The sequence below is a fragment of the Schistosoma mansoni genome (genome assembly GCF_000237925.1).
Source record: "Schistosoma mansoni, WGS project CABG00000000 data, chromosome 5 unplaced supercontig 0198, strain Puerto Rico, whole genome shotgun sequence".
In the NCBI taxonomy this organism is placed as follows: domain Eukaryota; kingdom Metazoa; phylum Platyhelminthes; class Trematoda; order Strigeidida; family Schistosomatidae; genus Schistosoma; species Schistosoma mansoni.
This window is the reverse complement of record NW_017386019.1, coordinates 69,076-95,125: the sequence shown is the minus strand read 5'-3', so window position 1 is coordinate 95,125 and position 26,050 is coordinate 69,076. Positions and strand designations below refer to the sequence as shown.

Genomic DNA, 26,050 nt, shown 5'->3' with positions numbered 1-26,050 from the left:
CGAATGACATAAAACATTTTTGCCATTCTTCGACATTCTGTGAAGGACTTTCCAAACTTTGATTGCAACTTGAACCTAAGAGACATCGAGGCATGCCAAACGGAGGCTACTTTTATTCTGTTCACAGCTATTCGGTCACTCAAATTGGACATTCCTTGCGACAATACAAAAGTGAACGTTACGTGTCGATGTTCAAGGCCACTCATATTAATGGCAATATCTTGTGATGCATGCTGATATTGTGAAGGAAAACGACTCTGAAATACTTACAAAAGTGTTGGGTGGTTCATTATCAAATTCCGAAATTTATCAGTTGTTGTACAGTGCAGTCGTTGATAAAGACTATAGTTTTTTGCAGTGTCTTCTGAAGCATTCACGATGTATGTCGCAATAATGTTGTGCCGTTAACATTGTGTTTTAGTAGACTTCTATGAACCTTTTGAAGCGGATGGGTTTCGTCTGGTAAGTTACTTGAATGTCTATCTGAGTATAATAAAGTGATCACTTTAGTAGTCCTTGTGTAGTCTTCAGACTACTTTAGGAACCAATAATGGGGAAATAAAGGTGAAACGGAAAATAAAGCGGAAGAAAGCGTATATAATGGGGAAATATCGGTTTTTCCGCTTTACGTGGGTTAGTTAGGGGAAATATAGATTTTTCCTCCTTAAGTCGGGCATATGAGGAAAATTTGTAGACAGATTTACGTAACCCACCGTGTTTGAATATGCGGCTATATAAACTTTCACAAAATAACGTACTGTTTAATAGGAAATGATAACTATTATAGTTAGCACGAGATTGATTATACTTAATCTCCCGATTTCCGAGAAATTTCGATGTTTTCCCCAAAGTCGTGCATATAATTGACATAATTGCATATTATCGGTGACTTAATATTTCACTAAAATGGTTACAAGTGAAGTAGAGTCAGTATAAAGACCTGTAGTCTCAGTTATAGTCCAAACGTCTGTTGTGAATAAGTTTTCAAGATGTGATGAACGTGCTAAACGTCTTGCCTTGTTACAATAAGCACAATGCCAATCGATTATTGGAATAGTCATACTTTCCGACTAGCTTATGAGTTCACACCAAAATGGAGCAGCCTACTGGTGGAATTAAGGCTTGACCAACAGGCTGAATTCTTGTTCGTCATATCAGTTTTATTAACTAATAAACGTAAATATTAACTGGTTCTAATGCGTTGTCCACTAAAATGTAGGAATTCAGTAATTCAAAACTTCTGATCAAGCTTATTAAAATTACATTTTTTTGTGACCGATTTCAATGATTGGATATCCTGATTTACGGAAATACTATGAATTTTTCCGTTTTAACGTACTGTTAAGAAAGATTGAGGGGAAAATTCATTTTTTTAATAAATTAATGAAGGATAAAAATTTCCATCATGCAGATTGTTAAAATTATGCTGTTCATACTCAGGTACTAAACAGTATGAAAATCATGAATGGAGTTAAAGCATCAAACGTACTCTATGATAAAGAAGATGAGAAAGGCATTTTTTATTTCCACTTAAGTGGATGAAGATTGAAAAAGTGACTCCGATATCCCCACTTATTTCTATTTTGATCAGTACACGATATCGTCCCACTCCATTTAGTTAAATGATCTCTAGGGTCCCATCCAGGTAGCCGTAATGGAACAAAAGATCCTAACCCCATTCAGCTTTCTTCGCACTGAACGAAAGCAAAACATGACCACTTCTTCGTTCTTCGTCTTATTATGCGTGGCAACACAGCGCGTTCAGTAGCAATCGTGAAGCATGTCCACGTCACAATCCGGTTCTTCAAGACCTCAAAATCACTGTATTTTTATAACAATACCTTCATACAGGTTACTAGACAGTTAGATATCATTTATATACTCGAAGTCAGAAAGCCTCTCTCCCGCACCCGTGTAATTAGTTTATATTTGTACTACATACTTAGCTGTAGGTTGTTTTAAGGATGCAACTAATAACTGTCAGTATGAGGTTGTAGAGATTGTTGAGTTTCATTAAAGTTATGAACAGTTGATATTTTTCATTTTCGGAATTGAAAATGATATTTAAGAACTGCTCTGGATCCGTGCTTACTTTGAGCTTTCGGTCAGTAAGTAATGATGTTGTTTAGGAGTCCGAATATACTCCATTTACTTTTCTGTAGTCGACCAAATGGTACTGGATTCCCATTTAATAAGTGTATTTCAAAGTTTGAGTTGATAATTGAGTTAATTTCAACTTGAGTTAAAAAGATGCTTATTGACAACTTCACGTATCTGGAAGACTAAATACATTATCAGTTGTAATAGACTAACTGGATTTTCAACACTGCACAACACATGTAGTCTCTGTGAATTTCATATTTGCTTGTTAACACCTGACGTAGTCAGCGTAGCAATGGAATATGTCCCACTTTATAACTGTAGTATATGGTGCGTGAAAGTAGCTGATACCAAAAGTCTGTTATTATTATTTGTTGTTGATATTTTCGATGTAAATTAAACAGAAATATCGTTCTTATAGGTGGAAGTTTACCTTAGTATTTGTGTTTCTGTTAAAATAAAAGTAATTCACTGTATTCTAGTATCATTTTCAAAGGTCTCTTCATTTATAATTTCAATTTTCCCAAATTTTCCCACTCTCATTTCCTAACAATCAATCCAAGTGACATAGCTATCATTACCAAAGTTTGATTTGATGATTTCGAATAAATTAAGCATTGGGTGGATTGTTATAAATAAATAATATATTTGTAACATCCCAATAAGTAGAAAAATTAGATTTTCTGACGTTTCGTGACTCAGTGTAAGCCACTTGTTCAGAGAATAAATAACCAAATCAAAATTAATCTAAGTTTAAATAGTACAACGGAACAACAAAAATATTTATTTACAAATCAAGTGACAGTTCATTTTACTTTTTTGATTGCTGTGTAATAATTATTAGAATTAAAGTTACATTATGAAAGGATTTCGGATATTCTTCAACCACTGAGATCGAAACGACACGTTTATTTTTAGATTTAAAACTTTCGTCATATTGATAATTTTTCAATTGGTCTACCTCATGTTATTTTTGTTTCTAAATTTAGCCAATTCTACATCATGCTGTTCGATTGGGTGACTTTAATGCTTTCAAATTACTCTTGGAATATGGTTTGAATCCTCTTGTATGTGCTGGTATTTGTCAACAAAATGACACAGAATTCATTTGTGAAGATATCATACAATTTGCATTTCGTTTTACATCTAATCCAAATAATCAGAAATCTATATTACTATTGTTTCAAACATTTTTACGTTAGTGAGATTCATTATAATTGTTTGTTATACTGCATGTTTTTTTCATGTTGGAGTTTGTGATTTCAATGATTTAATGAACTAAAATGCTCGAATTCGAGTAATTTGTCTTCATAAAGTATTCAATCAAAATAATATGTCAGAGCTATGTATATCAGATAGCTGGTATGCCCTATCAAATGAATCCATACTTGATCAGTGATTGGAGATAGACACAAATGAATAGACCACATCCAGTGAACGGATTTAATAGTCCAATTCATTTTATCACTTCCGTTTCCAGTTTCTATGTACTTAGTATCAATATAGTCTTATTGTTATTGTCTCTATGTGGTTCTTAATAAATAAAGCATTTCGACTTTGCGTCTGAGGTCCCGTGATTTAGTGGTCACAGATATAGTATACAAGGCTGTGTTTACGAAAACACGTAGTGTAGTCGCCTTATAAGTAAGTCTTATAAGTAAGACTTAAAGTTAGAAAAACAAGTCGCCAGTAGTAAAAAATGATGACAATATAATGTATGGTCCTTTATTTTTACCCTTTATAACTCCTTCCACATAAACTAGAATTATTGATTCACTAATTAGAAGCAATTGGCAGGAAACATGTATATTTTCAGTTTCATGCTGGTTGACACTTGTCAACACAGCATACTTAAACTGTTAAGGAAAATGATTGTTTTGCAATATTGAGATTCGTAAAAATATCAGTTTAATTCGACCATTCACCTAGAACCTAGTAATATTTTTTTTCTGTTTATTTAAACATAAACATTGATTCAAGGAGACACCAAATACATATGCGCCACACAAATTGAATGATTTGGTGGTGAAGGCTGGGATACTGTCCGGTCCCCAAAACCGAAGAACGTGGTTTTCTTAAGGAACCACTCCCTACAACTTTGAACTAGAGGTCTGATTCACTAGGCAGTGGAGCGACGTAAGGAGATGTAGTCCAATGGTAGCCGGTGACTAACTATAGGTTCATACTCCATTTGTTCCCTCAGGATACTGGAGCCTATGTGCACCATTGGTTTAGAATTGTGGTTTTCCAACTCACCTGGGTGGACTCTCAGTGTTCACGAACCCGGTTAAAGCGCTGGACATTCGCAGGTCAAAGTTGCAGGTAGTGGTTCCTTAAGAAAACCACGTTCTTCGGTTTTGGGGACCGGACAGTATCCCAGCCTTCAAACAAATTGAATGATTTGTGTGGCGCATATATATCTGGTGCCCCCTTGTACCAATATTTATGTGTTTGAATAAATAAATAAATAAAAATACGTTTACTTAAGAACCAGATGTCAATAATAACGATTTTTACTGACACATTATATTGTAGGGAACAATTATTGAAGCAAATTGAAATTGCTCTCAATATAAAATAGTTTATTAAAAATGTAATGCGTAAGACATAGCTGTCTATATTCACTAACTAAAACATGAATTATTTCCACTAAACATACCATTAATTTTTTTTACACAATTGTACAGTTTTTGATGAGTAGTTGTTTAATGTGTCATTGACGAACTAGTTGTTTCTCTTAAACCTCATGATGTAATTAGTTGTCCACTATACCGTTTAACTGTTAAGTCTCAGGTTCGAATCATACTTTAATTATCTATGGTTTGATTGACCGGCTAGTCTGTCTATCTTTCAAGACATAAATATAAGTTCAACTATTAAAATTATAATCTACACAAACCCCCATTCTGCAAAAAAAGGATTCAATCCATTACATTCTGACTTATATTTAATTAGTTTGGTTGTATTTATTTCATAAATACTTTAGTGTTTACTCATATATTTTTAAGTACTTCTACTTAAGTTTAGAATATGGTATGTACAAATTGGTTATTTGGCGTCTTTTTTAACCGTTTTCTTTTTTACAGTCTGCATTTCAAATTATCTTTTCCTTTTGCATTGTTTTAGACAAACTAATTACTAGTAAGTCTCAATTTGGTTGATAGTAGTTATTTTTTATCAAAAATATTTCTTTTGTGTGATTTGTTAACACTGGAATTACGACATATTATTAATACTAATAGTTGAATTCATGAGTCGATCTAAGCTAGATGACCACTGAAAACCTGAAAACACTGGACGGCCGTTTCGTCCTAGTGTGAGACTCCTCGACAGTATGCCTCACAATTGAAGTTAAACATTAACACCATTGGATATCTGTCCAGTTGTCTGAAGGTTAAGCGTTTGGGCACGAGAACGAAGGTTCTGAGTTCGATTCCCGAATGTGGGATTGTGGATGCGCACTTCTGAGGAGTCTTACACTAGGACAGAATGGCCGTCCAGTGCTTCCGGGTTTTTAATGGTGTTTTTGGTTTAGGTCGACTCATGAATTCAACTATTAAAATTACTACAATCTCCACAAACCCCCATTCTGAACATTATTAATAGACCATTTGTTGCTCCCGAGTAATAATTGTTTTCAATTATCGATAATAACCGAAGAAATTATCGGTCAATAGAACAGGCTTTAAGTAAGGGAATTTCGAAGAAATTTTAACACATCGATTCTTTTTGAAATCTATATACTTATAATAGTGTCTATGACGATAGACAACTCCCCCATTAGGCCATACAACATACAGGACAATACTAATGTAGCGACGTATATGTATTTTGTCACATGATATTGGTACACGAAGGACGAAAGTATCAAGATGGATATTAAGGTAATGGAAGTGCCAGTTATGTTGTTTGCACTTTATTCTTACAGTAATGAAATCCAATCAACTTGACAGATGTAAATTGTATAGTCCTAGGGGTTCTTCCGAAGATTCTTAGATAAAGAAACATTGTAACTCCGAGCACATCACAACATACAACTACTTTTTGCTGACATCAGTTTATATCCGTTCACGGTGGTAACACTTAACCGTGGTTGTTATTTTGATGAAGTGGTCAGGGTTAGATTTTGTGGCCACACAATCGAGGTATATTTGCTGGAACTTTAGTCGACTTTGGTTCTCTTATGCCAGAAAGCTCTATCGGAAAGAATGGTTTGGAAAAAGTTGAACATGCAAAACACACATCTTACCTCAACCCATAAATCTCCACCATCTACAATAAGATCATATAAATACGGAAACGATACATCAAGAACTACTCGTGAAGAAGCCATGCGTGTCTAGCCTCAAGTATTTGTCCCTTGGACTCTGCGGTTACTCTCAGGTCATCGAAGTCACTACCAGCTTAATTTATTTTTCAAGTGCCTTGAAAACGATTATCTTCCTACGTTGTGGACAACTAGGAAGTAAAACTTCCTACACACCTCTAACAATACCTGATATAGTGATATTAAACTTCAGAATGAGTGATTTACACAAAGTTCTAATTGAAATAATCATTTGGTCAGTGGTAGTTACTGGTTACAAGATGAGTTTCTAGAATTCTAGTGAAAAATCGTCACGGAAGTAGTCTAGTTATTTCAAGGAGCAAGACAATCACTCAACACTATAATATTGGTCAATATCCTCTCTATATCATGTATTGACGAATTAGAATCGTGAATTGTTGCAATACAAATCAGTGATGGCATAATTTATGATAAGATATATCATTCCTATTAGTAACAAAAATATATATTTTATAGTCTACATCATGAGCTGACCTTAGATAACATTGAAAACCAGGAAGTAATAGACAGCTATTTCGTCTTAGTGGGAGACTTTAATATTCCTTATCGATGACTCCACCTGTGATCCGACTAAGCACCTCCATATCTTGCGGTGAGCACTCATTCTTTAGACCACTGAGTCTGCATTTAATAGTTCCCATCTCTAATTTTAATCCGTTCACGATACAAACTACAAAGTATAACTATCTCCACAAACCCCCTGTACTAAAAATACATAGATGACAGAAAAAGAGGACTATAATATGAAATCAATTTTATTGAGTTAATTAGGTTTTGCTCGTTTCTCACTGCTATATATATATATATATATATATATATATATATATATATATATATATATATATATAAACTTTGACTCTTTCTGTATGCATCCTGTCATATTTTGTTTCATTAGACCTCGTGGAAGCTTGTCGCAAAGGTGATGATGAGTCGATTGAACAATTATTAACATCGTCATCATCAGGAAGTTTACGTATTCGTTGTACAGTTAAGAGGTTTGCTAGTAGACAATTTCATTTAGTGGTGAATTCGTCAAATTCCTCTCATGATTCATCTACCGATCATGTTAATGATAGTATTAAACCTATTCATCAACCATTAACTAGTCTAATATCGAATCGTTTGAAAAGTTTCAAATTCAATCGACGATTATCATGGATTACAGGATCTAGTCGAGATAATAAGAAGATGGAGAAGAAGGAGAAGGAAGAGGGACAGCAACAACAGGATCGACCTCAAACTATGTTGGAATCATTATCATCAAAAGAAATTTTACGCTGGAGTTCTGATGGGATTTTTGAATCATATAATTTACAATCCATGAATAATGATCTATGGGAATGGGCAAGGAGTCAAGTTAAACCTCTGTTGGTTATGTGAGTGAACTGAAGCGTTGTTTTTTTGAAAAAAATTCCTATCGTAGTTGTTTTGGGAAGTTCTACTCAGTGCTTTTTCGTGGTACGGGTATTGTTTACGAAATTGAGATGACGAAAAGCGAGTGTTAGGCGCTCTAACCAGGTTGGTGGGTGCAGAAGGGCCACCTGGGGGAGCTGGAAAACCACAATTCCAAACCAATAGTGCACATGGGCTTCAGGATCCTGAGGGAACAAATGGAGTATGAACTTATTGTTGGTCACCGGCTACCATGGGACTGCATCTCCTCAAGATGCTCCACTGCCTTGTAGACTAGACCTTCAGGTCAAAGCCTCGGGGTGTGGCCCTCTAAGAAAACCACCTGCTTCAGTTTGGGCACCTGAGCAGTATCCCAGCCTTCACACAAATCTGTGGTAACTACTACTGGCCCCATTGTCATTATATGGCGCATATGTATTTGGTGCCTCCTCATACCAATGTTTATGTGTTCAAATAATAAATAAATAAATTTGTGAAATTATTCTTTAATGTGTTATATTAATACAAAGTTGTAGGTTGACGCGTCTGCAGTCGATTAAACTGGTTGTTTTATTGGTTAATAAAATGCACTTAAATTGAATGTATTAAATTATCACAAGTTTAATATCTACTTCACTTCAATTTAGTTAATCAAGTTGTTTGGTACTAGCTCTCATACAAGCAGAATAATTCAAAGTCTTGAGTACATAAATCTGTATTTGGTCAATGAGTTACATACAGAAAAAGTATCGACAGTCATTTTGGAAGTATTGTATTTCTTCTGAACTGAATGATATAGTCATTAAGCTTTGATTGTCTTTTCGGACAACATCATTAGTACATATTTCTGAGAAAGAAAGTGAGATCATAGAATTTCGCTATCACAGTCGATTAATAGCTTGTTCTGATAACCTAGAATTTTATGGGTTATTTTTCTTGTATGGCTGTTGTTTATATGTTCTTTTTCATTGTTATGTCCTGATCTCTGACCCTGTAGTGGTTTATTCTTTAACTGATGAGAAAGGACAATATTCATTTAGCACAGAGGATACAACATCTCTAAAATCCTTACCATAAGCCAAGAAATATTGTCCGTCTTAAAGCGGTCTGCCTGAATATCTGGGCTACCTATTCCTTCCATCTAGATATTACAACAAGTTATCTGTTTTTGTTTGTTTTAACACGTCTTTATGCCTATTAATCGCACAACCTATTCAAGAGCATTTATGAAAAGTCTAAGACCTTTCGTTGTACAAGTTACAAAAAAGTACAACCAGCGGCATCGTGGTGGCTAGCAATATTCATTGAAAAGAATCAACATTATTCAAATGTCGATTTCTGAACTGCTAACGTCTAACTGGGAATTACTCAATATTTATCGCCAGGATCGACCAAGAAATAAGAAAAGGAAACTTAATGAAATACTCTGTGCTGAGAATTCCATATTGTCCCTCACTTAGTAAATCAACAGCTAACAATATTTCCCTTATCATACTTGCAACTTTCCCAGGTAATTAGGTTAAAGCATCCTAAATGCATCTGTTACTTATTATTCTGTAAATCATCTATGTTGAGAGATTCAGACTACCTGGTTGGAGTTCTCTCTATAACCTTTGATCAGTGGTTGGAGACGTTGAATAAGTTTGGAGTCAATCACAATGACTCAAATAAATTCATTCTTTACTTTACTCTAGACTTTGAGTCCCATTATTCTTTCATGCATACCTTTCCATTTTTTCCTTTCAAATGTTTAATCTTTCTGATTATCAATGTCACCCCGTTATTTCTGTTCCTTTACTATTCGTCTTGTTATTTTCATGACATCATGTTAATGTAGTGCAGCATTTTTGACCGACAAACATATCTACAAGTCTCTACGCTCGTTATGACTAACTAACTGACTGACTAGATATTATGTAAAACTAGTGGGAACAGTTGAGTTTACCCATTCATTTATTCAGTTCTTTTTTTTTCCCAAGCGAGTCACACTTTTCATCTTCATACTGATTCGATTATAGATGTGTACAAAATAATTACATACAATGTCTTAACAAATTATTACAAGTTGGTTTTGAAGTTATCCCAGTGAATTCTTCTTTATCAACAACCTTCTCAGCAACTGAAGAAAGTGTAGAATTGTTAAATCACAAGCAAGAAATCAATCACGATTCAAAATTTAATAATGGATTGAGAATTTTAGTTGAAGATATTAGTTCTATTGGAAAACAACAATTATGGATTGAATCCGTTTGCTCTAATCAAGAAAGTGCCATTCATACTGCTGTACGACTAAATAGAGAAGAAGCAGTCAAGTCAATAATTCAGGTGATTTATATGATTAAAGCAACAGTTTTGTAAAATTACATATTCTTTAGATAAAAATCAATATTATTAATATAGAGGAGGCTTGTAGAGATTGTTGAGCCTCAGTTGTTTGTATCATTGAAATGATCTTAGTCAAACAGTAACTGAACACCAAGAAGCATCAGACAAATATCTCGTTCTAGGATGGGACTCCTGAAGAATTTGCATTGGTGAGACCACTGAGTATCTAATACAGGACCTTCAGGCCTCGCAGCATTTAGCGTTTTATATTTCAAACTTTAATCAATTCAAAATATTCTTTAACCATTTTCCAAATGTCAGTGGTAGTGGGTAATAGCTTCACGCCCTACATGGTCAGAATTTTATTAAGAAGCTGTGATTTAGTGGAGTTGAACCATATCAGAACTGAGATTGTTACCGACCAGTTGCATTGAAAGATAGTTGCAGAATATCTCAAATTAATTGTGGTTAGGCCTGTAAATCAATAGATTTTAGGTCTGTGGTCTAAAGGTTAAACCCTCGCCGAAAGAAATGATGGTCTCAGGTTTGACTCTTGGTAGAGTTATGATTGAACACTGCTGAGGAGTCCCATACTGGGACGAAACAGTTGTCTAGTGCTTCTTAGTTTTCAGTGATTGTCTGCTTGAGTATGTACCGTAACCTATGTAATTTAACATCTATATTCTTAAGTTTTTTTCTTAACAGTTTGTGGGGATTAGTTAAAATTTGATAATAATTTGCACATCATTTACAAACATCGATGTAAAATCAATTAGTAAAACTTGAAAACTGCTTCATCTCGAGTTTAAGATTTTTTAGTAGTAGACTGTTGAGCACCCTAGACGAAAATATTTCGTGAAATCAACGTTCGATAGAAATTTACTAGATTTCTGGAGAAACAACGAACTACTCTTGCTTTCTATACCTAAACCAACCTTGACGGTAAAGTTTCTTTCCGAGTTTCCCGTTCTTTGCCGTCTTCTCAAGGCTCAAATGCTGGTAATTTCTAGGTGTCTAGGAAGTCGCTATCAAGTGCTCAATTACCAGACTCACTATAGACATTTAGGACTTAAAATAAAATGTCACTCCCAAATGTCCTGGTACGCTCGAGGGTAGGGAGAGTCTGCTCCCCTCGAAATGCTCTCATATGGCCACGCGTATATAGCCTGTGCCAGGGAAGTCCTACTCACTGCCATCTCGCAGTAGGGGTGTTTCCTTCGAAATTCAGAGGATGAAAAGCGAATGTGTGGCACCTTAACCGAGTTAGTGGACATAGAGGGTCCACCTAGGGGAGTTGGGAAACCCTGACTCCAAACCAAAGGTGCACATGGGCTCCAGTACCCTGAGGGAACATTTATTTTAATCATTTATTTAAACACAAATATTGGTACAAGCGAGTACCAGATATATATCCGCCGCACAAATCTCATTTGATTTGTGTGAGGGCTGTGATACTGCCCAGATGCCCAAACTGAAGCAGGTGGGTTTCTTGGGTGGCCACACCCGGAGCCTTTGACCTAAAGGTCTGATCCACAAGACAGTGGAGCATCGTGAGGAGATGTAGTCCCATGGTAGCCGTTGACCAACGATTGATTCATACGTCATTTGTTCCCTCAGGATTCAACTCTCCTAGTTGAACTTTCCGTGTCCACTAACCCGGGTAAAGCACTGAACACTCGCTTTTCGTTTTCTCAATTTCGTAAAGAACACCCGTGGTGTGAGAAGGCATTGAGTAGGACTTCCCTGGCAAAGGCTATATACGCGTGGCCATGTGAGAGCATTTGGAGAGGGAGAGAGGACTCTTCCCACTCTCGGCCGTACCAGGGCATTTTGGGGCCCTGAGGGAACAAATAGCGTATGAACCAATCGTTGGTCACCGTCTACCTGCTTCCGTCTGGACACCCGGGCAGTATCACAGCCCACATACAAATAAAATAAGAATTGTGTGGCGCGTATGTGCTTGTTGCCCCTTTGTACCAATATTTATGTGTTCAAATAAATAAATAAATAAATAAAACGGCCTGTATCATTAAATTTTTTTCTAAAAATATGCTTTTTAAAGCAATATTCCGTCTAAAAATTTCGATTTACCTTCATTTTACAATAGATCAGTCAGCCAGTCAGTCAGCTACAACGTAGAACCAAGCACATATATGCATCGGTTCAAGTTACCATACCTTGTTAGCACAACAAGATGAACACCGGATTCATAGAAGTAGTTAATTTAGTGGTGGTAGTATATAAAAGAAAGGTTGTATATAAGGATATAGTATAGGAAGGAAGGCAGATATGAAGCAATTTTAATCTCAAGGTTTAGGGGAAGATAAAGAGTGTATACACTACGTCATTGTGATCGATTCTGAGCCATGTCACACAGAGTCTCCAATCATTGGTTACAGTAGTCTGCATCTACCATCATGGCTCAGACTAGAAGTTAGTGACTTCAAGCACTGATGCCACGTTTTGGTTTGACCGCCCTTAACTCTCTTCCAACCATCGCCAATACTAATCAGCATTGCGCGTCGTCGTAATCGGTGTTCAGGCATACGTAACACGTGGCCCAACCATCTCAGTCGATGAAGATTCACGACCACACCAACTGATTTACCATCATTCCCTAATACTCTGTGTCTAACCTCACTATTACTTACCCGGTGATCCCAGCAGATGCGAGCAATATCTATTTACGATAGATAGAGGCACATAGTAACTTTATAACATTTTGTATTACTGATTATTAAACAATTTTTCCGCAAGATTAACTAGTCTCCCTTTATAACTACTTCATTTGTTAATTCTATACAATCCACTTTCTCTCGTTTTTCTTTTATCATTAGTGGGAACCATATTCATTAGCTGTTACATGTCATAGTAACAATGATATATCAATTGGTATATTACCAATACATATTGCTTGTGCTTTAAATCGTTTAAATTGTTTACAATTAATATTAACAATGAATACATCTACATTGTATTTGAATAATGATTATTATAATATTGAAAACAGTGAATCTAAACTTGATTTAAATCATTGTAATCTATTTTCTTGTCGAATAAATAAATCACCAGGTTTATATAAACATTATTATTGGTAAGTTAATTTAGATTTGATAATTTTGTTCTAGAAATTTGTGTATTTTAATATTTTAAGTAACATTCTCTTCTTTATCATTTATTGGTCTACTAGGTTGCTTGGTACCTGTGTGGTTGCGCCACAGGATTGAGCTGTACTATTCGAATTGTAGCGTTGAAGCCCATATAGTGTCTGATTCTCCTATGGGTCGGGATTGAGCTGTACTGTTCCGGTTAAGCTTGGGTAGTGTCTGGCTCTCCTGGTAAATGGGATTGAGCTGTACTATTTTGGTTGTCACGTGAAAGTCTAGATGATGTCTGGTTCTCCTGAAAACCAATGAGAAATTACCCTGGCCTACAAGGGTATATTATATAACTGTGAAGCCCTCAAATGCCCTGATACGGCCGAGAGTGGTGAGAGTTCTCTCTCCCTCTCCAAATGATCTCACATGGCCACGCGTATATAACCTCTGTCAGGGAAGTTCTACTCACTGCCTCCTCGCGGCACTACTGTTGTTCGGGCACCTGGGCAGTATCACTGCCCTCACACAAATCAAATAGGATTCGTGTGGCGCATATATATCTGGTGCCACCTTGTACCAATATTTATGTGTTTAAATAAATAAATAAAAATTATCGTTTAATTAATTTGCAGACGTTTTAGCTACAGGTATAATATATGAAAAAGATTTTTACATTAACTTATCTTTGGTATACCTTCCACATTACAATTGATTAGTCTCTGTTACCATATATTCATTCTTTTCGGATCGCCTTGATATCCATCGTTATGTCACAAATATTCGGTATATTTAGTATGTTATTGGTAGTGGAATCCAGGATGCATTGGGTTTATAAACTAGATATACCTTGTATCTTAGTGTCGATGTTTACACTAAGGTGAACTTAGTACATTCCAGTGAACATTTGGAGAAAGCTTAATTCATTTAAAGCAATAGGTTTTGTTTATTAAATAAAATACTAGTTCTGAATTTACATTTTATCCGGTACTATCAAAACTGAATTGTAGTTAAGATGTACTCATCAAAGGTTCTGGACTGTAAATTAGGTTCTCAATGTGTTTTCAGAATGCCAAAAAACAAATGTCACTCCGTAGAACATATTTTAATTCATTAGGTAGTTGAAATTAGTTATCAGGAAACTCTAACTCTATGTTTTGTGCTAGTTTAAACTTATCAGAAAGGCAAACTTAGAACCTTGAGGGGAGTGACACTCCCTGTTGGATTCTAACCTGCATCATTCAGTTTTGTACAGGGTTTCCTACTGAATACCTCCTACCATCTAACATTTCAACACAGTACACGCCATTTCGAGTGGCTTAAATTAATGGCTACTTTGCAACTTGTTCAATAGAACTCAGTTGTGATACTAAAGGAGTAAGCAAACATAGCATCAGTCACTACTCTGCCATCAGTCACTTTCGAATGTTTTCATTCATACAACTGTAAAATGGCTTTAAACCAATTAGGACTAGTTAATCTTTATTAGAGTATTTATGCTTACCTGGCAATAAATCAATAGTTATTTTTTGTAGGTAAATCTTACGTACAGTCAGTCAGTCACAGCGTAGAACTTCGTGCGTACGTACATCAGTTCGAGCTGCCATACCACATTAGCACCGAGATGAAGTTGTCCATTCAAATCCCATAGTGGTAGAAGTAGTAAGAGTATAAGCATTATGTGAAAGTTTAGGGTTTGAAGATGTTATTCAAGGAGTATAATACAGTGAAATAAATTTGGGAAGAGAAAAAGGATAGAGACATGAGGAATTCAGAGAATCAGAATTTGGTAGAACACAAAGAGTGGATGCACCTTCGCCATTGCAAACGATTTTGAGCCATGTCATTCAAGGTCTCTAACCATCGGTTGCTATCATCTCGCGAATCCCAACCAGGTAGTCTACACTTACCAACATGGCTCAGTCCAATTGTCAGTGACTTGATGGATTTGTGCCACGTTTTGGTTTGACCGCCCCTAGCTTTCCCCCAACCTACTCGTACACCATGAAACATTGCACGTCGGGGCAGTCGGTGGTTGGGCATACGTAACACATGTCCCAGCCATCTCAACCGATGAAATTTCACTACTTCATCAATCGATTTGCCATCCCTACCTAGTACACCACATCATTTAAACTTAGATTTAAACTCTCTTTATTACCATTCCTGTTATGACTGATTTTCCAGTTCCAGAATTCACATATAGATAGTATCCTACCTTATTTACCATACTTTTAATTAACTTTTTACATTCAGTGTATTTATATTTGTGTATGTGCACGTTAATTAACTTGATTTCTCAAATGTGTTGTGGTTTTGTATTTTTTCTTTTTTTTATATTTTCAGTATTGATCAATTGGATAGTTATAATATGACTGGCTTTCTTTTAGCTGTAATACATGGTCATGTGGATATTGTACGTCAGTTATTAAAATATACAGTGAAAGCTAAAAAATTAATGAATTCTACAACAACAGAATTGCATAATTTCAACATTGACATCAATCTTGATCATCTTTATCAACATCATTCAACTGTTCCTGATAATAATACTAGTACTACTAATACTACTGATACTGATAAGTGTACTTGTTCTAACGAACTAGATGTTTTGGGCAATCAACATTCGTCATTAACTGATCCCTGTATAGATCATACTGTGTACTATGATGTATGTCCAATTGATATTTATCGAAAAATTTCAGCTTGTTGGTATTTTGTTACTTCGATTGATAATAATAATAATAATTCTGTTTCATTGGATTATAACCGACGACCAACGATTATTATTAATCCTCGGTGTCATCAAAGTTTAGATGATCATGCGATTTGTGGATATTTTAATGCATTACAATTGTCTGTAATGACTGGGTAAGGTTGAATTGTTTACATTTATTAATACGTTCACATTTGTTTCTCTCTTCTATTTTTTTGTCTCCGTAATTTTAATCACGGAATAATTTTAGCTAAACAACTACTGAAAACCAACAATCATTAAAGAGGTGTTTCTTCAAAAATCTCCTATGGTACTAATAATCGTATACTCACTAGTGGCTATTGTCGAAAGATAACTCTCGAAGTTCTAGTAAGGAGCTCTCAGCAGCGGAGTTCAGCTGTGTCCGATGTGAAGCAATTATGTACTTATGGGATTGGAATATATTTGCGAAATTCCGCGAGCTAATTACAGTTTTAATTAGTAACCAATGTCTTCAACCCAGTTGACTAGAGTTTAAGTGCTATCCGCGTTATCTCTACAAACCCCGTATACTAATAATCTTTTTTGCGAACCGCTCTTCAGGATTTTTAGTTGATAATTATTTCTTACTCAAAATTTCCATATCAATAGTAAAGTGGATTTTACACTTTATTTTGACGTAATTAAATGTGATGATTAGGCTCAGTACAGTTCAGAGATTACCATCAATATTCAGAATGTTAGCTTTAAGCATCAACTGCCCTGGTATGGCCGAGAGTGGGGAGGGCCCACCCTCTCTCATGAAATGTTCTCACGCGGCCACGCATATATAGCCTCTGCCGGGGAAGCCCTACTCACTGCCTTCTCGTGGATGGGTGTTGTTTACGAAATTGAGATGACGAAAAGCGAGTGTTCGGCGCCTTAACCGGGTTCGTGGACATGGTGAGTTCACCTAGGGGAGTTGGGAAACCATAATTTCAAACAAATGGTGCACATGGGTTCCAATATCCTGAGGGAACAAATGGAGTATGAACCTATTGTTAGTCACTGGTCACCATGAGACTGCATCTCCTCACGTCGCTCCACTGTCTAGTGGATCACACCTCTAGTTCAAAGTTGCAGGTAGTGGTTCGTTAAGAAAACCACTTTCTTCGGTCTGAGCACCCGGGCATTATCATAGTCCTCACGAAATTAAACGAAATGACATTTTTTGTGTGCGCATATATATCTGGTGCCTCCTTGTACCAATATTTATGTGTTCAAATAAATAAATTAATTAATTAATAAAAAGCAGATCAACGACTAGCATTGTGATATTAAAATGTGTATCTGGTTTTCTGCTCTATTTTTGTGGTTTCAAATCGTTGACCATGGTTATCAATAGCGCTTCAAAGATTCAGTTTGGGCCTATCAATACGACAAATCCCTACAATCCATGGTTTCATAGATTGATGCCACTTCCTCGTTTGACCTCTGATATCTTTCTTTAGATCTACTCCTGCACAGGTGAACATAGCATGTGAAGGCAAGTTGTGGTTGGGGATACGTCATACGTATCCTAACCATCCCAATAAATGAAGATTCACTAACTTACCAACTGATTTTCCATCTTTACCTAACTTCAGAATTGCTTACTCGGTGATCTTAACATAATCAAATAAGACATCTTTAATACATGCTGATGACCTGTTCATGTCTTTTAATCTCAAAGCTTATGTTTCCTAGCCACAAAGTGAGATAGAGAGAGTTAATAAGCACTTTATCCATTTCTTTTGATAGGTAGACGTAGATATCACTTCTATCCCAGGTAGCATAATTTGTTGAAATTGAATCTGTAAAACTAAATTGGTCGAATGAAGTCCTCATTTTATTTCAATACATACATTTTAATGAATAATATTAACTTTATTTATTATTTATTTAAACACATAAATATTGGTACAAGGAAGCACCAGATACATATGCGTCGCACAAATCTCATTCGGTTTGTGTGAGGGCTGTGATACTGCCCAGGTGCCCAAACTGAAGCAGGTGGTTTTCTTAGGGGGCCACACTCGGAGCCTTTGACCTAATGATCTCATCCACAACGCAGTGGAGCATCGTAAGGAGATGCAGTTCCATGGTAGTCGTTGACCAACGATCGGGTCATACGCCATTTGTCCCCTCAGGATCCTGAAGCTCATGTGCACCATTGTTGTGGAATCAGGGTTTTTCAACTCCCCTAGGTGAACTTTCCGTGTCCGCTAACGCGGTTAGAGCGCCTAACACTCGCTTTTCATCCTCTCAATTTCGTAAACAACAATAATGTCACGAGAAGGCAGTGTGCCGGACTTCCGTGGCAGAGGCTATATACGCGTGTCCATGTGAGAGTATTTGGAGAGGGAGAGTGGATCCTCCCCACTCTCGGCCGTACCAGGGCATTCGGGGGCATAATATTAACTAATTTTATTCAAATTAAGTTAGTTGTAATCTATAATTCATTTTATTTATTTTGCAATTTTATAAAAAGAAATATTGATACAGTTTCAATCCTGGTAGATTATCTTAGTCGAGAAGTGAATACATTCTGTACATCTTGTATGCATGGTCAATGTTATGTTCTTCAAGATCATTCTACATTATCTATGGTGTCGTTGTCGAACTCCACATGTTACAGTTCTCATTTAACTGATGAAATAGTATCATCTAATTTAAACCCTACAAATCTACAATCAATTATTACTACTCCACTTGGTTTGACATGTTGTCTAGCGGAAACTGATGAAAATGTATGTTAGTTTGAATTAATAGCGCATCTTTTTGCATGTCTATTTTGGTCTCCACATTTTTAAAAGTTATTATAAATCAAAAATATAATGATTTTACAGTTTAGAAAATGAATCAGTCATTAATCGATCCTAGTTTGTGTGTCATTTATACTAGGGATCACTGAATAGTTGTTTTTATCTCAGAATGGGATTAATTATCATTTCACATTCATGACGATATCAGGTATAGAACACATGGCATTTAGGTCTTGGAGCTAACTGTTAAAATCACTGAGTTGGTGTCCAAGAGTACAATCGATTTATGAAATAGCACAACATTCATTCAATGCTACCGATTATAGTTATTTCACTTTCGACATAGTTGAACGCTACCAGTCATCACTTCTCATTGTAATTTCAGAGACCACTCGAAGTAAGTCACTAGTTATTAACTCATTGGAACTCGCTGCTAAAGAGTCACGTACTAGGTCGAAACAGCTGTTCACTGCTCCTCAGTTTTCGGTGATGCCTTGACTAATTTCTGTAGAAGATGGTCTCACAGTGTTGTGGATTAATTGTGTTATATCCCAAAGAGAATTATGGATGATAACTTTTGAGGACTAATAATTAACCAATATGATACGCATATTTTCTATTGTATAATTGTTAAGTAACTTAACTATACATATTCATGTTCCTTTTATTGTTTTATTTTGACCCATAGACTATTATTATATGATTTGCCGTTCTTGAGTTATCCTCACTCTATTAATTACTGTCCCCCCTATTCACAGCCACATTTGACTGAATCTTGTACAAATGTTATTTTCTATTTTATGGTACAATGTGGTCTGTTTGATTGGTATATAAATCCAGTATGTTTGAGAATAATGATTCATATTGCAGAGGCTGTTATTGGTGTTCTGGACTTAAGTGGCTGGGTTAGGCAGAAAGCAGGACCGACAAGTACTCTAGACTGCTCGTACGGTTTTCGTGTGCCATTGGTCCGATCAATAATCCACTGTTCTTTAATTGGCGGCATCGTCACGTTATATATTAAACAGGACACGCAGGAACAAGTTATAGCAATTGGCGTCCACAGGATATAACAGACTGAAATTAGGTATTGACACATTTAGATGACGATTCGGTGGTCTAGAGGTTAAACGTTTACGTGAGAGACCGAAAATTCTGGGTTCGATTCCCTTTAGTGGTGGGTCGTGGATGTTCATTTTTGAGGAGTCTCATACTAGGACGAAACACCAGTCGGGTGCTTCCAGATTTTCAATGGCGGTTTAACTTTGATCGATTCATGATTTCGATGAAATTAAACATCTATCTCTCATCCACTACTTGTTCGCTGGTTAAAATCCTCCACTCCTTTTAGTTTGATTTAGGTGACCCATATAAATGAATACGTATTTGATGAGTGTGTGAGTGTGTTATACAACCTTTTTTTCTACGCTTAAATTTGTTTGTATTTATTCTTTATTTGTATTATTTAGAAAGCTATTGAAATAGCTTCAGTTCTATTAAATATTGGTGCAGTTGATTTGAACAATCAATTATTTATATACACGATGAAAAAAGCATTTTATAAGTTTGCCGGTTTGCTGTTTATTCATGAGATACTACTTAAATCTACTGAAATAAAGAAGCCTACTGAAAATGATCCTGCAGTTATTATAAGACATTTAAATTTATCCAATATGAAATCTCTTCAATGTTCAATAATATCAAATTCATTCTGGTATTTAAGTTCTATAATACCACAATGGATTAAACTTCTAGAAGATCTATCGAAATTCAACTATGTCAGCTCACTGAAATCGTCATCATCATCAATGTCAACATCAGTAAAACAGGAATCTACTATGAATGAAAATAATGATAATCGTGAATTCTATAAATATATTAGTCAACTATTCTTATCACTTCCACGACCTACTTTCACTATGAATTTTTTCAATAATATATCTAATCAGTTGATTACACGTATTACAATGTCAAATTGTGGTTTAAAAACACTTCCATGGTGTTTATTTAATTGTGTTAAAAATTTAAAGGTAATAGTTTTGAATTTTGGTATGTTAAAATAGTAGAGTAAGTGTCAGTCAGTCAGTCAGCTACAACGTAGGACCAGGCACATATATGCATCGGTCCAAGTTACCATACCTCGTTAGCACAGCAACATGAACAATGGATTCATAGAAGTAGTTAATTTAGTGGTGGTAGTATATAAAAGAAAGGTTGTATATAAGGATACAGTATAGGAAGGAAGTAAGATATGAAGCAATTTTAATGTCACGGTTTAAGGGAAGACAGAGAGTGTGTACACCTGCGCCATTGTGATCGATTGTGAGCCATGTCACGTAGAGTCTTCAACAATTAGTTACGATAGTTACGCGGACCTCAACCAAGTAGTCTGCATCTGCCAACATGGCTCAAACTAGAAGTTAATGACTTCAAGCACTGATGCCACGATTTTGTTTGGCTGCCCCTAACTCTCTTCCTACCATCCCCTACACTAGTCAGCATTGCGCGTCGTGGTAATCGGTGTTCAGGCATACGTAACATGTGGCCCAACCATCTCAGTCGATGAAGATCCACAACCTCATCAACTGATTTACCATCATTCCCTAATACTTTGTTTCTAACCTCACTATTACTTACCCGGTGATCGCAGCAGATGCGAGCAATATTTCTAAGGCATCTGTGGTCAAATACTAGTAACTCACGAGTATCTTCTACTCTTAATGACCATGTTTCACAGCCGCAGAGTACAACAGAACGAACTGCTGCGCAGTATACTCGTTCCTTAATTGATAGACGGATATCTCGTCTTCGCCATAGGTGATGTAAGTTGGCAAAAGCCAAACGAGCTTTTTGAATCGGTGCTGAGATTTCGTCAGACACCAACCCATTAGGGCTGATCAGACTTCCAAGATAAGTGAAGTTGTCGACGCGTTTGACTACTTCATTATTTGATTTTAATTAGACAATCACTAAAAGTTATTAATCGTTAGACAACTGTTCTCATCCATCCAGATATCGAGCTTGGTACTTCAAGACCTAAAGTTGACACAGTATCTTTAAAATACTATATGGAAATTAGTGAGATTACTTGGTCGTTGTTCAAAGTTATTTACTGATAAGCAACATAGAACCTTGCATTTTGGAATTGGGATCTCTTAAGTTAAAAGACTGAACTTTAAATTAATTACTGGATTGCATGCTTGAAATCCTGAATCTTTAAATTTGATTTTGAGCAGTTAAAATAGTAAGTAGTTTTAGCACAGCTCAAACAAATGATGTTTCACTCAAAGCTGAATACAAATACTTCTATTTCATTGTGGATTTATATTCAGTTAATTTACTTAGAAAATGTTATAAACAGTGTAATTGTACATTACTGACAACTTACGATGGCCCTTGAACTGATTTTTAGTAAGTAAAAGTACAGCTAATATAGGTGTATAATGTATTACATAAAAAGTCATGAAAGATTAGGTCAGAAGGTAGGGTTAAACTATTGTGGAACTACTCGTTCAAATAAATGATGGCAATTCTTATCGACCAATTCGAAATGCTTGTTCAATTAGTTATGCCTTTGTGTTAACACATACTATTACACTACTTTTCATACATGCGCCTTCATGATTGGCGTTGATAAAGAGTTTAACTGATGAACTGGTATAGATTTTTCATTAGCGTTTTATTGGTGCTTAAATAAGTCTGCTGTGTGAGAGGTAGGTTTACATTAACCATCAAATCAGTCTCATATCTCTCAGCCACATTCAGTTTTTATATTTAAGTGCTCTGAAAATTTCAATATTGTATCATTTCTTTTCGAATTGTATTTGTATTCTCGTCATTTATGATATTATAGTTATTCCTACTTGGATTGTTAGTTTTTAAGTTAATCTTCTATGATTGCTACCATAACAGGTGATGTTTATTGATGTAGAAGTAGGTTGGAGAGTAGCAAGGGATGGTTTAATCAAGAGGTAGAATCAGTCCCTAAAGTCATCGACCTTAGATCTGAGCCATGTTGTTAGATGCATATAACCTGGTCGAGGTCCGCTTGGTAGCCGCGAGCACTAGTTGGAGATGTTGGGTGACATAGTCACTGTGGCACAGGTTCACTCGCCCTTTTTATATTACTCTAGATCCTCTGTTCTAGTATTCCTCTTTACATACACTTTCATTATCTTCTCTTACCATATTCAATGTTTATTCCTTCACACTATCGTTGCAACTACATCATTTCGATTCCATTTACCATTAACCGTGTTAATTTCTTTTTGTTTTACTATTGTGGTATGGCGAACTGAGTCAATACAGCTATGCACGCTAGGTTCTACGTTAATTTTGATTGAATGACATATCTCGCTTCACTGACAGGAATTCCAGTAAATTTAGTCAATGATCTGCACATTTATGCCAGGTTTCGTACATTGATTTTGACTGAATAATTGACTAAATATGGTTTTTAAATCACGAACTGATCTTAGTTCGATCACTATTGAGAACCCAGAAGCTCTGATCGGCCATTATGTTCTAGTAAAAAACTATTTAGCAACACATATCCGCGACCTTTTATATATGAGTCTAAACTAGGACTTTCAGTCTAACACATGGAAACGCTTAACCTGTAGATCACTGAGTTGGAATTCTACGTTTCCAATGCCCAAATTTAATCAATTCACAATATTGCGTGTTTATACTTTAGTTATTGTTTTACGAATAGTTTTTTCTCGCTCTCTTTCGAAAACCCTTTTCAAAGGAATTAGATTTAAGTAAAAATCATATTCGAAATTTACCTACACAATTACCGAATGTTCCAATGGCATATCGCTCATGTCAATCCGTCTCTACTTGTTGGACATCTAGTTTGATTTATTTAGATTTATCAGAGAATTGTTTGGACTATTTACCATCATGGTTATTTGTCAATATGTATGAATATGAAAAAGGCATCATATCGTCCTCCTGTAAAGGAAAACTAAACAACAACATCATTGATTCCCATCCTCTTCGTCGATGTTATTCAGAGACCTCAATCAATACCACTACTTCTTCATTACATCATACAACAGTGATGAATGATTCTTTTGCACCGAATTTATTACATTTATTATTATCAAAAAATCAATTACGTGTACTACCATCGGAAATATGGACAGGTTCATTATGGTGTAAATTGGAATCTCTTGATTTAAGTTGGAATAAAATTGCTTACTTACCAATGCCGAATTTATTAAAAGTACAATTTGAACATTCGCGACAAATGTATAAGCAATCATTGTATATGAAAGTTAGTTATAATTGTTTCATAATGATGTATCTTTTAGTCAAATTTTATAATCCAAAGGGATTTTTTCAAGATTTATTCGATATTTTGATTTATATATATCATCAGAAGAGGTTTTGTGGAGATTTCAGTATTTTCGTAGTCGAAATCATGAGTCAATTGAAGCTAGACCACCATGGAAAACCTGGAAGCATTGGACGGCTGTTTCTTCCTATTGTGTGGGACTCCTCCTTGGCAGTGCGCATCCACGATCCCGCCTTGCGAGATTCGAACCCAGGACCTACCAGTCTCGCGTTATTGCTTTTAGTTGAAATCAGCAGAAGAATGAATTTCATCACTAATTTGTTCTGCTTCGGTTCGTGAACAGGGTGATTTCAAGTGTTGTTAAAGGCTTATCAGAGTGGGTTGTTATTTCTTGGTTGTCCACATTAGGATATGATATTTCTACCTGAGATAACTGAAGGGGGAATCGGCTAAGGTGTTGTATAGACGACCTGAGAGAGTGACTGCAAAGCCCAAGAAATAACTATTTGAGGCCAGTCACAAGGATTCTCTTCTACCATTTCCGATGGTTTAGCTCCCTACTCTTTAGGCCTTGATACTGCCAACGGAAATCCATGTGGTAAAATAAGGTGTACTGTTTTTGAGGTCGATTTTTCCTAAACTTCCCTTTCGTTGTGCGAAGGAGACATTGTTACAAATGCTAGTTGTCTGAGGGAAACTCCAATAAGTTTTTCTGTATGACTTGACCTTCTAAACTTAAATTTACTACTGTTAGTCTCACCCTTCTCCAACCGACCTGCCTAGTATTATAGGACCCATAGGAACAAGATTCCTGGTCTCAAGTGGTTTATCATTATTCGGATTTGTCAACTTTACTGTATAATACGACCGTTATCTATTAATAATTATTCGATTTCATTCTGATTTATCTGAATTTAAGGAAATATTGCTTTTCACCAGAAGTTCGGACTACCCATGGGTGTTGAACCATTATTTGATCAAGAATTTTGTTCAGATAGTTAGTTCAAAAATAGTATTCGCTTCACTGGTGTGATTAAGTTTTTCGGAATATATATGCATATATATATATATATGTATATATATATACGTGGATTCAAGATGAAGAACTGGGAATACTAATCGGTGCTTAGTAGAGATAAGGTGTCACAGCAACCAAAAATGATCGACAAAAAAATTGCACAATAAATGAATGGTTACTCATAAGTAATATAGTTGGAATATACAAATCACACTATCTTCTGTTTAAGCTGATACTCTATTTCCTTTCAACTTAACACGTCTGATAACTACAAAGTGCTAAAAGTGACAGGAAATAAGCATGCATAATCTTGAAGTAATTTCAATCTAGCCGTTCTAGATTGCTCTGTGTTACACTTTCGATGTTTCTATTGTGATTGACAGTCGATCCTATTGAGGAGCTTTGACATGTTATTCGCTTCTAGTTAACTGTTGACTCAAACAAAATAGACTAAGTTTGTCTTGCTTAATATTGATCTATTGTAATTGAATAACGAAGTCTTTTATTAAAATAGTACTTTCAATTTACTATATAATAATGGAGAAATGAGAAGACAAATTTTGTGAGATAGTACCATTTCGTGCTTTCTCGTCAGTCACATACAAGCAACATGTTATTCGTGTAAATACAGTTTTGAAGATAAGGTCAAAATTTCTTATTTAGCATGACATTTACTCACTAGAACCATGGTAAACAAAGGTCAACGTACAGTTGTTTTTGAACACATAAAGTTGGACTTTTCCGACCAATCAAGATAGCTTCGAGTAGTTTGAGTGTGTGTGGGTTTTTATGACATGTCACAACTCTAAAGGCTGATTTTGGGTCAATTTGATGACCACTCATCATTAGATGTTTTGTAATGGACGAGGCTGGGTTTCTTGATCGATCTTGAGATGACGGGCTAGGTGGATGAATCATGGATTTGATTAATCATCTTGGAATATGTTCCCCTATCCTGTCCTCCAATCGGCGATCTGTCCTACCTAAGTAAC

General features: G+C 35.7%; 1 protein-coding gene across 1 annotated transcript in view; it reads left to right on the top strand.

Annotated features, from left to right (window-relative positions):
- Positions 1–226: 226 nt before the first annotated feature.
- Positions 227–26,050, top strand: part of Smp_143400 (protein kinase) — a gene marked incomplete at both ends in the record, with an annotated part of 92,613 nt that continues 66,789 nt past the window's right edge. The window contains 10 exons of the mRNA XM_018791062.1: positions 227–380; positions 422–462; positions 3,090–3,297; positions 7,344–7,824; positions 9,859–10,165; positions 13,003–13,259; positions 15,607–16,131; positions 18,465–18,723; positions 20,208–20,768; positions 23,489–24,019. Of these exons, the coding sequence (XP_018645712.1) occupies positions 227–380; positions 422–462; positions 3,090–3,297; positions 7,344–7,824; positions 9,859–10,165; positions 13,003–13,259; positions 15,607–16,131; positions 18,465–18,723; positions 20,208–20,768; positions 23,489–24,019 (3,324 nt within the window). The remainder of the gene's footprint in view (positions 381–421; positions 463–3,089; positions 3,298–7,343; positions 7,825–9,858; positions 10,166–13,002; positions 13,260–15,606; positions 16,132–18,464; positions 18,724–20,207; positions 20,769–23,488; positions 24,020–26,050) is intronic.